This window comes from Anser brachyrhynchus, assembly GCF_964034855.1.
Source record: "Anser brachyrhynchus genome assembly, chromosome: Z".
In the NCBI taxonomy this organism is placed as follows: domain Eukaryota; kingdom Metazoa; phylum Chordata; class Aves; order Anseriformes; family Anatidae; genus Anser; species Anser brachyrhynchus.
In genome coordinates this window covers 69,447,564-69,463,204 of record NC_137697.1, presented here as the reverse complement: position 1 = coordinate 69,463,204, position 15,641 = coordinate 69,447,564, and the positions used below count along the sequence as shown (strand labels likewise).

Genomic DNA, 15,641 nt, shown 5'->3' with positions numbered 1-15,641 from the left:
ATCCTGGAAGATGGATAATGGCTTTTTGGGGAAATTCCACTTGTGTATGACACTATCTATAGGTAACAGCTGTACAGCTGTGACATGTTTATGGTAATTCTAATCTTAAAATTTCAAATGGGATACTATATTAGCATAATTAAATGAAAGATATTTGGCCTTTTGACAAATTCCACGTGTGTTTGAAGTAAGATAAGTTTTAGGAAAGTGAATGAAATAGTAGTTTCTTCAAAAAGAAGTACAAGAGGTATATGTAAAATGTTAAGTGAAAGATGACAATGAATCTGTTCTAGCATTCATTAATGTTGCTTGACAACATTATTTTAGCATAATCATGAATAATCCCATACATATAGACAATACAAATGTTTTCTAGCGGGTCTTTGAGCCATATCTTGACTCATCTTTTTGAAATGCATTATTATGGAAGAATGGCATGGCTGTAGACCATTGATCTACAAAATTTATGTAGACTTGGTATCTCTCTTTTTTATCAGATACATAACTATATCTGAGTCTCGCACTGCACAACTGTTCAGTGTGGAAGGGATTTATATGGCATGGCTGACAAAATACATGCACTATTTTTTTGTATTGGCTAGTGTGATGAAAATTTGATTAGCATTAATAATGTTTTTTGTTGTACTTCAGGAAAGATTGCAAAATGGCTCTTATCCAGCTGGGCTCTGTGGAGGAAGCAGTTCATGCTCTTATTGAGCTTCACAATCATGACTTTGGAGAAAACCATCACCTCCGAGTTTCCTTCTCAAAATCTACAATCTGACTTTTCTGTGAACATTCCTTTTAAGACAGCATCGCAGTTTTGGTTAAGATCTTCAAACAGAGACTGAAGCAGCTGTGACCAACTCTGCCTCTTAAAAGAAAAAGCTTATTCATACACACAGCAAAGAATTAGGGGATGATCTTTTCTGATTGTAGCTGCCAGTATGTGATCAACATTTAATATTCATTCATAAAAAGATTCTTCTATGAAATGTCTTTTAGAAATAATATTTATCATCAAATTTACTACTTAGAATTTTCTTTTGAGAATATCTTTTTAGTTTTTATTCCAAATCAGCCTTACAAAACATTTTGGAGTGCTTTTACAATATACCAAACAAACAAAAAAAATCTGACAAAATGATGAGTCTACTCTACACATATTAAACACTAATTTGAATGTGAAGTAGTGCTTGGATTTCTTGAAGAAAAGCAAGCATTGACTGTGAGTGCCCTCTGAATAGTATTTATGTTACTGAGGTGTGTGTTCATACTTTGGCAAATCTTTACAATTAACTTTTTTAAAAAAACAAAGTCTGTGCTGTTCTTATGGGTTAAATTATTAGAGAAAAGGCAGTGCCTTCTCTGTGGAATAAAAGATATTTGATGAGTTTCTTCAAGATGTGATATCAGAGTTTTAGCTTGACTTCATCATGTAATGGAAGTTTGTGTTATTTCTACTATGAAGTCGTGTTGTGTAATAGTATTTTGGAGAATATAAGAGGGGAAAATAGTCCTGATTTCAAAGAGTTTTTTACATTTCTTTAAAGAAAAAAATGTTTACAATCTTATAGAAAATATTCAGGTCTATGACAGTTTAATGAATTTTTAAGAAGTTATTTTTGGTAAGGTCATATTTGGGGATGAAAAATTAAACCTCAGCAGTTTTTTGTACCACTATGGTTACTGTGTATTTACTTAATTTCTTATTATGTGCCTTACTATGTGCTTATGATACAATAGCTTTGAGTTTTATCTGAAGTATCTTGAAAAACGTATTGTGGGCTTTTCAAACTTTCTTCTTTCTGTTTTTGTAAATATTTTCCTTACTACTTCATTTGTATTTTTTTTCAATAAGTAACGCTCTGAATTCTAGATACTGGTGCTTCAGTATAGAGATAGGGCAGAGGTGGGAAAGAGGTTTAACTCGTTGTACAATCCTGTAGGCCTCTTTGAACTTCACTGGTTGCAGTTGCCTGATACCCATATTTGACTGAAAAAAAAATCCCACACAGAAAGAACCAAAACAAACAAACAAAATCTCTACAGAAAGGCAAAAGAGCAAATTGACTCCAGTTTCTGGACTTTATGTAACTTATTCTCTTCCAGGTTCCTGCATTTTCATCCCAATTTTGACCTTAAAGGGCATTCTTTCCTTTATAGAAATCAAAAAGTTCAATACTGATTGTCCATTTCTATTTGGAGAATGAGCTGAGATGCAGTTAGTTTGTGTTGAAAGTACATATGAACTTCACTGATTTCTGTCTGTATTTTAAGAAAAAATACATTTTATAAGTGCTTTTTCTTTTTAGAATTTCCAAAAAAAAATGTTAGTTTTTAAAGAGGTGATATCATAGCATTGCTTACTTAAAACTACTGTAGAGTTTGTTTCTGCAATAATGTTTTGCAACTTACTCATTTTTTTCATGATTTTTTAATGAGTTTAAGGATTTTTCCTATTTTCTAGAATAGAGTGTGTATTTCTAGAGAGATCTGAGCATTTTGGAGTAAACTTCTTCAAATAGTTTCTCTGAAGTACTTTTGTAAAATCAGTGAGATACTGCCTTGCCCTTTATTAATGTCTATAACTTTATTAGAAATGCAGCAGCCAACCATAGTGAAGAAGGTGCCAGATCTCTATACAGCAACAAAAACATGCTATTTGGCAGTTGGTAAAATGCTGACTATGTAGGTAACCATAGTTGTATGCTTGTACACAAGTAAATAATTATTCAGAATGTAATATTTAATGGAAAGTTACTGGGGTTTAGGTATAGCTACGTTGTCTTTGGGATTTGAGGTAGTCTTTCCATTTTACCCTCTTTGAAATGCCTGATTCAGTTTGGTGAATTTTCAAACTTTTTTTTTCCATGAAAATTAATTCTGTGGTGCCAGAGTAGCCTAGAAAGTATCATCGTTACATTTTTAGCAAAGTACAGTTGTAGGCAGCCTTGTTCATTTGCAGATAGAACCATTTTCAACAAGATAATTAATTCGTAATTCATGTCTGCGTTTAACCTTCTTAGCAGTCACGTTGGTAACAGCTACAGACAGTTGCTGGACTGAGAATGTTTCTTGTTACTGCACATAAAGTGGTTTGATAGTATTATTAAGACATTATTCATAAAATACGAGTTGTCACTTTTTTTTTGAAGAACTAGAGCCACAGACGACAGAAATCACATTAGACCTGAATGTAACTCTGAAGCAGGGAAAAGGAACCTTAAATTTGAGAGTTAATATTTACATATATAATATCAGAAGCAGTATATGTATATTGTCTGTGTAAAATGTTATATGTATATACAAACAGACAAATTATGTGCCTTTTTAATTTGTTGACTATAATAACGGAAGGTGAGAATGCTTAAATAAACATAAGGGGATAAATGAAAGGGCCTTAAATAAATGTAAAGGGCCTACAACATTCTCTCAGAAAGAGAAATGAATTTATTTTTGTTTTTATCTTAATGTTAGAATATAGCTAATGTCAGCTCTGGACTGCTTGCAGTTTGAAATGCAGAGGCCTCCAGTTTAAGTTGCCAGATATTTACAGATTTTTAATTTAAGAAAAATCTGGGTAGTAGATATTTATGATGCTATGGTTTATTTTGTTTGTTTGTTTTTGCTTTTGTGATACATTTATCCTCTATCTTTTTATAATTTTCTTTTGTTGTTGCTATATTTCTTTAGTTGAGTTATTCTCCTCAACTTACATCTAGATTGGTGTATATCTTAGAGATGGTGCCTCTTACAGAGATGTGATTGTACAAAAAGTGCAGGCAGGCTTCAAAAATAGCAGTACATCTTCCTGTTTGCTTAACAGAATGATGGTACTAGTTAAGGCTAGCTTATGTCATTCAATATTCTGCCTTGAATAATTACAAGCAAAACCAGTACTATAATGCGCCGTTAGTGAAGGATCAGGAGAAAAGGAGTAATTCTCATATTTTGTGCTTGACTCATCAGTGCCTGGCTGCAAAAGCACAGTTGCATCTCAGTTCATGGTTCTCAAAAGCATATATGAGCTTGATATCGGTGAAAAGAGCAGGACTTGGGAAAGAATGGTTTTATTCTACAGATTCTTACACAGAATGTAGATTCTTACAGATGTACGTTGGAAAGGAACCTCTGAAGGCCTTAGTCCTACCTCTCACTAAGATTAGGGCCAACTCTGAGATGTTGTTCAGAGAATTGTCCAGAGTTTTCAATATTTCCAAGAATGGATATTTCACAAATACTGAGCCGCAGTTGCAATGTTTGACTGCCCTCATTGTGATTTTTTTCCCTCATGTAATTAGGCTTTAAGCTTATTGCATCCTACATACGTTGCCTTTTGTGCTATTACTGTGCAATTCCCAAAAATGTTCCTGGCTCCATCTTCTCTATACTCTGGCGTTAAGTTGTGAAAGATAAGTTTATAATTTCTATAACGTAAATTCTTAATTTCTGTTTAAATCATTTGTGGAGTACCTTGTAATGTGTATAATGTAACTCATAAGTTGTACTCTAGAACACTAGTGTTTAAATCCTGACCATGGCTGCCAGAAATGGCTGACGGTGAAGTTCTCTGCCTTTATATATGCCAAGTCAAAAATCAGCTCTGGGTTACCTCCAACTCCATTTTTTTTGGTGGAAGCACGCTTGGTTCAAAGTGTAGTAAGGCCTTTTTTAACAACCCTGGATGTCCCTTAGTGCCTTTTCAATTGCGATTTGTTGCTTAATGGTAAAACTTTTACATTCAAGTTCTTTAAAATGTCTTGGAAAATTGGAACAAATCGCTGAAAATTTTATTCTTAATTTGATTTGGTTGCATTGTCTGGCGGTCCTGTCAGTTGCACTTTTATGTGCAACCTTTTACTGAGATAGATTGATGTCTTTTTGTGCCTATTATTGCACAGATCTGAGGAGATTTGCCTCTATGGCATTTTGTGTTTAGGGATGGCAAACCTGTGTTTGTATGCTGAGAAAACTATTTGCCCTTATTGAAAAAAACTGCCAGAGTGTCTTGCTGTCCTCAGATTCATTCATTTTGTTTAGCGAAGTGATGAGGTTTTTATTCTGTTTTGGATATGGACCTATTCTTGTCATTGTACACAACTAGCACGTACTGCTGTTTTTCAGGTCAGAGGGTAACTGCTTATAAGAAGCTTTTTTTTTTAATTTCTGCTTTAACCTTTTGTCTTGGCGTGCTGCTATCTAAAGCAGACCTACCAGACTGAGTGTTTTTACTGTTGTGCGGAAAGGATACTGTTCAGATTATCCTTTTTTTTTTTTTAAATTAACTTCATCTTCTAACTGTCTTCTGAAGACCTCTTTGCTATACACAAGACTGTTTGCCTGTTCTTTTTAAAGCAAATCCTAACAATTAAGAATTGTGCATTATTTCATGAAAGAACAGAAAAATCCTGAGATTCTTAATTTCAGGGCTTTATTGTGTAGGTGGGCAGGGACCAACACAAAATGGGACCAAAGTTTATGTGCCTTCTGCAGTCCTATATGTAGGGGTTTTTCTTTGTATCTATTGCTGTTTTAAGTATAATAAATACCTTTTTTTTTTCCCTGGAAATTGTATATTTATATTGTTAAGAATGAATGTTGTCCACTGACTATACAAGCAGTCAATTGCAACTTTCAATACAGATTTAATTATAACTTTGCCTTTACCACTGCAGTATTTTATTTTGTACTGCAGTATGCCAGAATCCAAGCATAATCCACATATTTCCAATTTAGTATTGTAACAACAGGTTGTGCCTGGAACAGTCCCCAACAAATGAAATGCTTACATAGTTGAAGGGTTTTTTTTTCTAAGCTTTTACCTTAGATTAACGTCACCACTGTAAACAGTTTTTCAGTTCTTGAAAACTGTGCATTATTTATGATGAGCGGGAATCTAACCACCTATGTACTTAGTCCATTTTAAGCACTTTCCAATCTTTCTTGAGCATATTGTCCACTTTCTGCAAAATTTCACCCTAGAACTGCAGCAGCACATTAAGTTAGAGTTGCTAACTAAGCAGATTCTTGCATCAGCACATCACGTTCTCTGATCAAATACTGATGGGAAGACCCAGTGCAAAGCGGCCTTTAGTTGAGACTGCTGCTGGTGGATGAAACACTTAGTAGAAAATGAGGTCATAAAGTGAACCAAATGATGTATGATAAGGGGTTAACGAGCTACTTTTAGTACTGTATTCAAGACACGAAAGCATGACTAGGAATTACTGACATTCCTTCATTTTACCGTAGCTGTTCATAAAAGTCCCTTCTTGGTTTATAAAAATGTTCATCTAACACAAGAAAATGCTGTAAATATTTGTAACCTTTTTTTAAACCTGGCAAAAATTGTTTTGGGGGACAAATGAAAGTGTAAAATGCTTTTATATAAAAACATCAATTGTATATTTTAATAAACAACAGTACCAGCTTTCATTTGTAAAGCAGCTTCTGGCATTGGAGAAAAAGGATTCCATGTTTGTTGAGATGGTTTATATTGTAAGGGCAAAGATGATGTAATATTAAAAAAAAAATAATCTAATTGTGTAGTGCATGGTTAGTTTGAAATTGTTTACACTGCAATATATGGTTTCCTTTAAATTTGCGTATTTGCTGATTACTCGGTATCTACACCTAACTCTTTTCCTAACTCTAGTTGTTGTAGCATGCCTTTTAATAAATGTCATTACATCTGTACTCTCTTGAATTTTCCTGTGTTCTTGTCTATTGCTTTGGGTTTATTCTTGTCTTATATTTGTGCAGCTAATAATGTCTTATTTCCTTTTTTAATTTTTTTTCTTTAGCAAACATGGCCATCTAAGAAAAAGCATTTTATATCAAATGTATCTTAAGAGGACTAAAGCACATCTTCAACAACAGTTGAAGTTCAGTAACACCTGAACAGGGTAGAAATCTTCATTTTCAGTAGGATGGAAAACCACCACTCTGATCCATTTCAGCGGTTGAAGACTGCTTCATTCTCTGAGACAGGGATGAGAGACTTCAAGCCTTGGGGATTCATCAATCAGATTTCTTTTCTTTTTCTCTTTAGCCTAGCTGTACTCTTGTATAGCCATAGGATTCAAGCTTGTAGCACCTGCACAAACATTTCCAAAATTTAAATGCTGGCTGAAAAAGATGTAGCTTTTAGCTTCCTGTTTCTCGACTTTCTGGTTGACTGCTTCTCTTTAATGCCCTTCTGTTTGTCCTTCTGTGTGTTACACAACACTAATTTAGACCCTGTTGTTCATGAATCCAGAATCGAGGAATAATGGCGAACGGGCAGGAGGCTAAACAATACAAGTATTAGGGTGATGACGGGAGTGCAGTGCCCCCTTGCTGAGCTAAAATTCTCAGCCAATCTGGGAAGGATTTCATTGTCAGCTACTGAGTCCAAGCCTAGCAGACCTTGAAGTCTCATATGTGTACTTAGTGACTGCCTGTGTCTCTTGACCAGGACTAGAGCACTGAGCAAATCTGGCATTAACTAAGCTGTTAGTGATCTCTGAAGATAAATGCTTTTGTGGGGAGAAAATTCAAATTCAGTTTATAAAGGATTGCAGCTTTGAGCAAAATGCTTGTTCTCTGAAGGCTAGAATTGTACTCCCCTAGTGTAATGCTTCATTTTGGTGCTAGGTTTTGATAGTCAAAATCTGGCATTACTTCTTTGACCAGGTCTTTCTGGAGAGAGTGGGATTCTTACCCATCTTCTGTTCTTTCACAACCAAAAACGTAAATCCCAACTCAAATTCCTGTCTACTGTTGTTATACCCTCTGAATATAATCCCAAGTAATTGTTTTTCCTTAAATAGTTAAACATAAGCATCTACCTTGGAAAATGGAAAATTACTTTTAAACAGTATGGTTATAAACTTTTTGGTACCAGAATTTACTCTTTTACTAAGCTGAAAAAGAAATGGCAGTAACTCGTGAATATGCAAACAGGTAACATCTCATACTATTGGGACCTTTCCCAAATGCCTACTCTACAGCCCCAGACATTTACGGAGTTGGGACAAGATAATGTATGTTTAAAAAAACAACAACAAAAAAAAAACAGTAATAATAATGGAGCACTGCACCCACCCACCTTGTATTTTGTTAAGTTCAGATATATTTGCCTTTGAGTTCTTCAGAGCATAACAGGGGAGTACAAAGGTGTCTAAAGGAAAGATATGAAAGTTGTGTGGTAAAATATATCAGAGAGAGGAAACACAGGAGGCAGGGGCAGTGGAGAAAAGAGATCTCAGAAGTGAATCCTCCCAGAGACCAGTTCCAGAGCAATGCCTTTACTGTCAACCATGGATTCAGCTTGGGTGCTACCAAAAAAAATAAAAAATGGCAAAATTGTCCACTCACAAAAAGGACAGACTTCTTTAAGGTAGCGATTTCGAAACGCAAATGATTGAGACCCCTTGTCCTACCTTTGAAAAGTCTACATTAAAAAAGTTTGCACATTTAAACAAATTTCCTTTCCAATGTTCAAGAGATAATCTAACTTTTTCTGAAAAGTTTGATCTGCCTGAAGAGTGGCATTTGGTCTATTACAACTTTCAAGAACTCAGAGGTTTTTGGCCTAAAAATAGAAGAAAGCTGGAGATGCAATTTCCCTTAGACCCAATTCTACATTGGTTATACAAGACAGATAAGCGATGATACCAGTAGAACATTCCCAAATAGCTTGAGAGGGAGACATTAGTTGTCCAGTTCTAGCTGGGTTCCTTTCTAACTGAAAACTTTCAGTTAAGTGTGAAGAAAGGATGGAAATTAAGAGATTTAGATCTTATAAAAGAACACTGGAATGTCACTAGCTGATTTTTCAGCACTTCCAGTGTGTTCTCTCCCCTCTTATTTCCAATTCTTTCCCATGGCCAAGTTGCCCAATGGCAATATGAGATTCAGTACCTGCAACACAGTGTGTTCAGCAAAATGCCGTTCCTGTGTATGCGGAATTTAACTCATCTGGTCAACAAATTGGGAAATACCTTGTAAGTTATGCAACTAAGTTTCCTCTTTTAAAAATGTAAGTAGTTTTTCTACTTAAGAGCACATTAAGTTTTTGAAAAAGATTTGGGACCTGAGTACTCACTCTATCATATGCATTGACCATAAGTTGCTCTACAGTTTCCTTAGTATGCAAAGTTTAGTTGCATTATGTATCATTTTCCTTTTTGTGTGTGTATTCTCAGAGTGACTGGATAGCTTCAAATTCTCTCTTGCTGAGGCTCTAATTATCTTGACAAGTGCATAAATGGTCTCACTGTTCATGTTTTTCCCTTATATGTTTCAACACATTTACCACTTTTCTCAGAGACTTCAGTGGTCTAACAGGTCCTGGACTAGTTAAAGATTTTGATAGGAGATGGATCCCAATTTCAACCATGTTGAAATCCAGTTTTTAAGTTTGTTGATAAATGAGTGTCTTCAGTTTCAAGAGTAACCAGTAGTGGGTTATGCTGTTTGAGTTCTTACCTTTAAGCTTCTTCCAAAATAAAAGCTTTTGATGTTAATTCAACCACGGGGATATCAAGGTTAATACACAACACCATACTTCTTGACGCTAAGACTTTTAATGACATAAGTATCTTTTTTTTTTTTTTTTTTTTTCTCTTCTTGCACTGGGTTGACACTTACACAGCCTGTCTGCCAAAAGATGGTCTGGGCTGATTTCACCTTCAGGACGTTCTATAAATGCTTAAATACACAGAAAGTTTCATGAAGAACTTCCTTTATGGAGCCCTGTATTTAGCATTTGCTGCAGAACCATGGCTGCTGCTGGTGTAAGTTGTTTTTCTTTGAGGAAGCTGTTTGACTACCACCTATCTTTATCGTTAGCTGTTATAGAAGCTGCTTGTTAATTCAGTGGGGCTTAGATTCTCCCAATTTTGTTTTATAGGAAGAGTAGACTTGTCAGATAGGAAGGATGAGTTTATGAGTCTTTATTGTGATGCACCAGATTTTAATCAAGGTCCCTGAAAAATATTTTTACAGTCATTATGGCCACTCATCATATGGAAAATAAAAAAGATAAGCACAAAACTACTTCTGAAAGCTCTGGCACAATCATTAGACGTTAGCAACAACATCCTGTCTTGCCTGGGATATCTTACTCACTTACTGTCTCATGTAATCTAACAGGAAAAATGCTGATAACTTTGCAGATCAACTGCATAGAAACAATGGGCTTGATTAAGATGCTGAATGTACGTTGAGAAATTCTGCTGAGTAATCTTGATTTTTTTTCCCCCCTCCAAAGTCCAGGATCCAGTCTAAAAAAAAACACACTGCTAACCTTAAATATACATACCTTCTCACTTACACTCCCAATAATGGACCGTAACATCTGCCTAACTTTAAAACACTCCCTGGTTTTGACTAGGGAGACTGAAAGGAAGATCATAAGACTTAAGTTAACACCCACTATGTTATATAAAGGCAGTTATAAACGGGGATATTTGATTTATGTAGCTCTATAATGTTACAGATTAAATAGTTGTACTTCAAATAGGTCTGAGCTAAAAAATTATATAATTGTAATTAGATGAGGTGGTTTAATCAAAACAAAACAAAACCCTCAGTCTAGTGCAGAACTAAATAGGAAGTCGTCGTTCAGTTACTACAGACATCCACTATTTAAATCTCAAATTCTTCAGGTGTACAGAAAGTTCTCCAAGAAGGCAAAAAGAATATTAAGTGTCAGCAGCTCATTAACAGAGCTGCACAGTAGCCATATGTTACCTGCATCAAGGTCTCTTTTAGAGAGAGAGGGTGGTTTTGTTTGTTGGTGGTTGGTTTCTGTATATTTTTCTAGTTAAGATTTATATTTACGTATGGACTTTTTTGCCTTCTAATGTAAAGGCCATGACAATGCATTGTAAGACAAACCCTGATTTCTTGCTTGTTTTTTTCAGGGGTTTAACAAGTTTCATTTGTCTCACTTTCTCTCTGTAATACTATTGCAGGAGTTTTGAGATGAATATTATACATGATTTAAAAAAATAAAAATAAAAAATCTTTGCCTCTTCTGTAACTGTAAAGTGTAATGTAATAACAAGGACAGAAAAATAATCTAAGAACACAGTAGTTGTGGATGTATCATATTTTTATGTCTGCCTTGTCCAGCTAATTTGGGGGAAATATTATAGAATGTAAGCTGGCCATGCATTCCTCAGGAAGATAAGGTACCAAAAGTTTAAAACATGCCAAAGATTTTGATTCCAGTTATTAAATATTTACTATGGGTTAAAGTGTTCACTTTATGCGTAATTATATATAGAATCATCAGTACAGAAGGATCACTAAGTGAAAGCTGTATTTCTAGGTTATATATATATTTATTAAAAAAAAAAAAAAAAAGTAGTTTTGAGTAAAAAATATGCTCAGAAATCCGTATTCCTAAGGTTTTGAAGAGCTTCTGTCTGAGACGAGCTGTGCTGGACAAATATATAATTCAGAGACCATTAGAAAAGCACAGTTGTTATGCACTACATTTCCATTGCATAGTAACCTGCAATGAAACACTTGGACTGTCATTAGGGGACACTTTACTTGTACAAAGAGTTACAAAAAGAACCATAAAGGCTGGTAGGCTGCTTCTAATTTCATGATTTCCAAGATATAGCTATTTGTCTTTGGACACAAGATAGGTTAATAATGCCTATGTGTGCTTCTGTTTTTCCAATAGACAAACATCTCTGAGTGTTTTCCTGACAGCAATGGTTTATTATTTTTTTTCCAAACATTTCACCATTTGTTGATCACAATTAAGCAATAGCTTCCACACATAATATTTTTTTCTTATTCTATTCGACTCCTTGCAGTGCTTCTGCATTGTACTTTTTATCACAGGAAGGACTCGACACGATAGGTTATTTAAAAAACAAAATCAAAAACACTTCTGTTTACTAGTTTTTTTTCAGAAAACTGTCATCTGTGATGATTCCCTGTTTTTTTCTCCTGCAGAAAGAACTAAGTAGGAATTTGCCCTGTTAGAATTGTGGGGAAAAAAAAAAAAAAAAAAGGCTCCTGTTAAAGATATAGATGGACACCTCAGGGGTTCATCATGGGACCGGTACTATTTAATATCTTTACCAACGACATAGTGGGATCGAGTGCACCCTCAGCAAGTTTGCAGATGACACCAAGCTGAGTGGTGCAGTCACACAACAGAAGGAAGGGATGCCATCCAGAGGGACCTGGACAGGCTGGAGAAGCGGGCCCATGTGAACCTAATGAGGTTCAACAAGTCCCAGTGCAAGGTGCTGCACCTGGGCCAGGGCAATCCCAGAGAGGAGCACAGACTGGGAGAAGAACTCCTTGAGAGCAGCCCTGCGGAGAAGGACTTGGGGGTTCTGGTGGACGAAAAGCTCGACGTGAGCCAGCAGTGGGTGCCTGCAGCCCAGAAGGCCAACTGCGTCCTGGGCTGCATCACCAGAGGGGTGGCCAGCAGGTAGAGGGAGGTGATTGTGCCCCTCTGCTCTGCCCTTGTGAGGCCCCACCTGGAGTGCTGCGTCCAGGGCTGGGACCCCCAGCACAAGAGGGATGTGGGGCTGTTAGAGCGGGTCCAGAGAAGGGATACAAAGATGATCAGAGGGCTGGAGCACCTCCTCTGTGAAGAAAGGCTGAGAGAGCTGGGGCTGTTCAGCCTAGAGAAAAGAAGGCTCCAGGGAGACCTCGTTGTGACCTTGTCCAGAGACGGGCTACGAAGCTGGTCAAGAGCCAGGAGCACAAGTCCTGTGAGGAGCGGCTGAGGGCACTGGGGTTGTTTAGTCTGGAGAAGAGGAGGCTCAGGGGAGACCTCATTGCTCTCTGCAACTACCTGAAAGGAAGGTGTGGGGAGCTGGGTGTCGGCCTCTTCTCTCAGGTAACTAGGGATAGGGCTAGAGGGAATGGCCTCAAGTTGCACCAGGGGAGGTTCAGGCTGGAAATGAGGAGACATTTCCTCTCAGAAAGAGTGGTCAGGCATTGAGATGGGTAGCCCAGGGAGGTGGTGGCATCACCGTCCCTGAGGGTGTTTAAGGAAAGGTTGGACGTGGTGCTTAGGGTCATGGCTTAGTGGGTGACATTGGTGGTAGGGGGATGGTTGGACCAGATGATCTTGGAGGTCTCTTCCAACCTTAATGATTCTGTGATTCTAAAGGGGGCTTATAAAAAAGATGGATAACGACTCTGCTAATTGGATAATGACAGGACAAGGGGGAATGGTTTTAAACTAAAAGAAGGGAGATTTAGATTAGATGTGAGGAGGAAATTCTTCACTCAGAGGGTGGTGAGGCACTGGAAGAGGTTGCCTAGAGAAGCTGTGGATGCCCCATCCCTGATGGTATTCAAGGCTGGGCTGGATGGGGCCTTGGACAACGTGATCTAGTGCGTGGCAAACCTGCCTATGGCAGGGGGGTTGGAACTGGGTGATCTTTAAGGTCCTTTCCAACCCAAGCTGTTCTATCATTCGATGATTTTCCATGAAGGTATGAGGTTCAAATACATTTTCTGGTTTTCCTAGCTATTATGTCATCTACAATGACACTTATTAGCCTAATTTCGAGATTGTACCAGGGATAGTTAAAGAATGGTTTCATTTTGGTACTATCTTCATATTTTAATCCTAGACAATGTTTTAAAAAAATCTCTCTGAAAGCCAACAAATACTTGTATTAAATGCTTATGTTCTGGTAATTTTATAAGCAGTACATTCAAAATGTATTTTTACACAAATTTATCAGAAGTGATGTAAAATAATCTCACTGATCTTGGGTCTGTAGAAAACAATTGACCAGTGTCGTTGTGTTTGTCTTCTCTTCAAAACTTTTAGGGCCATTTAGACTGATAACATCTATCTCCAAAATACTTTCTTCTGCTTCCATAGAGAAGTTTCCATCCTCTTTAAGCATGTCTCTGTTCACTAGCTTGTATTTAGGTAATACTGATTAATACACACTTTTCCTGGTGGGAAGAAGCAGGTAGGAGGCAAAATCTCAATAAAGATCAATGATTTTCTCATTTAGCTACTGTCTTTTTGTGGTCCAATAACAAATGTTCACTACTAGATAGAATTCAACCTTTAATATTGTGATAAATGGTATCTTATTGCCAATTTCTGGATAGCTGCATTGCTGATAGACTTGAAGAGTCTTGTGGGAATATCATAAAGTATTTGAAACAAGGATGTCAGTTTTGCAATTAATAACAACAACAACAAAAAAAAAGACTAGGTGACCTTTTCTTTCCCTAGAAACGTCAATTTTATATCTTTATTACAATTTATGACAACACATGAATGTCCTCACCCAGGGTCTCTTTCTCTTTTGACTGCCAGTAAATGTACAAATAATAGAGTTATACCTAATTGAATTTTGAAAGACCAAAGAGCAGAGCTCATGTTGTTGTTTTAACCAAACAGAAGCACTCTCTCTTTGTATGCCAAAAATGAATCCATAATATTATGAATCTGAGGCTCCAAGTCATCCTGTTGACTTTGTGTTGCCAGAGTCTAAAAATACAGTAACTTTGAGGTGCTTTCTAATTGAGATAACAAAGGTTTCTTTACAATGGATAAACGGTATCTGAAAGCTGAATTGATTATGAAACAATTCTGAGAGCAAAGGTCAAGGTATTTACTATGAAAGGTTTGGTTATCAGATTCTTCCCTCTTTCTTCCGTCCTACAAAGTGTTGATGCAAATAAACTACCTGGTGACAAAATATAGTTCGTCTGTAGCGGAAGAAGCAGCTGTAGGAAAGGAATCCTTAGATACTTGAAGAGAACTGTTTGCTTTATAGGATTTCATCAATATTTGTTTTCCTTTCTCATAATCAAAAATCCCATAAGCATGTCTTTTCATGGATAACATAGTTTGGTAAGTTGTCATATACCCCATCTAATGATTGTAGCACTTATACACTGATCTTGCCTTTAAATGCAGCAATGCTAAAGGTAAGAGAGAAGGATAATAATAAAAATGAATGGGACTTGGTTTTCTTCCTGTACCCATCGAAGAAATTACCATGAATTGCTGCCATAACTAGAAGTTGTTACCAAGTTTGGCACAGCTGTATAACAAAGCCAGAATTCTTGTGGGTGAGTTCAGGAAATGTGGCAAAGGGAGCATTAAGCTCATTGCTCAGTTCTTTCTCTTCCAATATTACCTGGTATTCTAGGATCAGAAAGGAAAAGATGTCTGTACATCTATCTGGAATTCAAGAAATCACAACACTGTTCGTTTGTTTGTTTGTTTATTAATTTTGAAATGACACAGGAAGGGAGTGCTGTTTCGCATGGTACTCTGTTCTTTACTTTTGCTTTGTGGCTTTCCATCTCTCCTCTTAACTATTACCTTCAGTCAGCATAGCTGTCAAAATGACACAACTTGCATACAACAGCAGGGAACAATCAGCAGCAGTGTCAAGTCAGCAGCCTTCTTGCATGATTTTCCTAGATCCAGCAACAGTAGTGTGCTTCCACATAAACTGATTGCGCCTAAGTCTTTCTATCTATCCTTATAGTTTAAAAATTGGGGCAGATTTTAGTAACTTCAAAACTTCTGTCAGAATAGCTTACATTCTACTACCTCAGACCCACTTTTAAGACACTAACCCTGGGGATACCCCTGTAGGAATATTTTCCCAGTTTCACAGCAGAGG

General features: G+C 36.7%; 1 protein-coding gene across 2 annotated transcripts in view; it reads left to right on the top strand.

Annotated features, from left to right (window-relative positions):
- PTBP3 (polypyrimidine tract binding protein 3) overlaps positions 1 to 6,699 on the top strand; it is a 65,134-nt gene extending 58,435 nt beyond the window's left edge. For both annotated transcript variants that reach the window (XM_080573345.1, XM_080573346.1), the window contains exon 14: positions 652 to 6,699. In XM_080573345.1, the coding sequence (XP_080429471.1) occupies positions 652 to 784 (133 nt within the window). In that variant the 3' untranslated portion in view covers positions 785 to 6,699. The remainder of the gene's footprint in view (positions 1 to 651) is intronic.
- Positions 6,700 to 15,641: the final 8,942 nt, after the last annotated feature.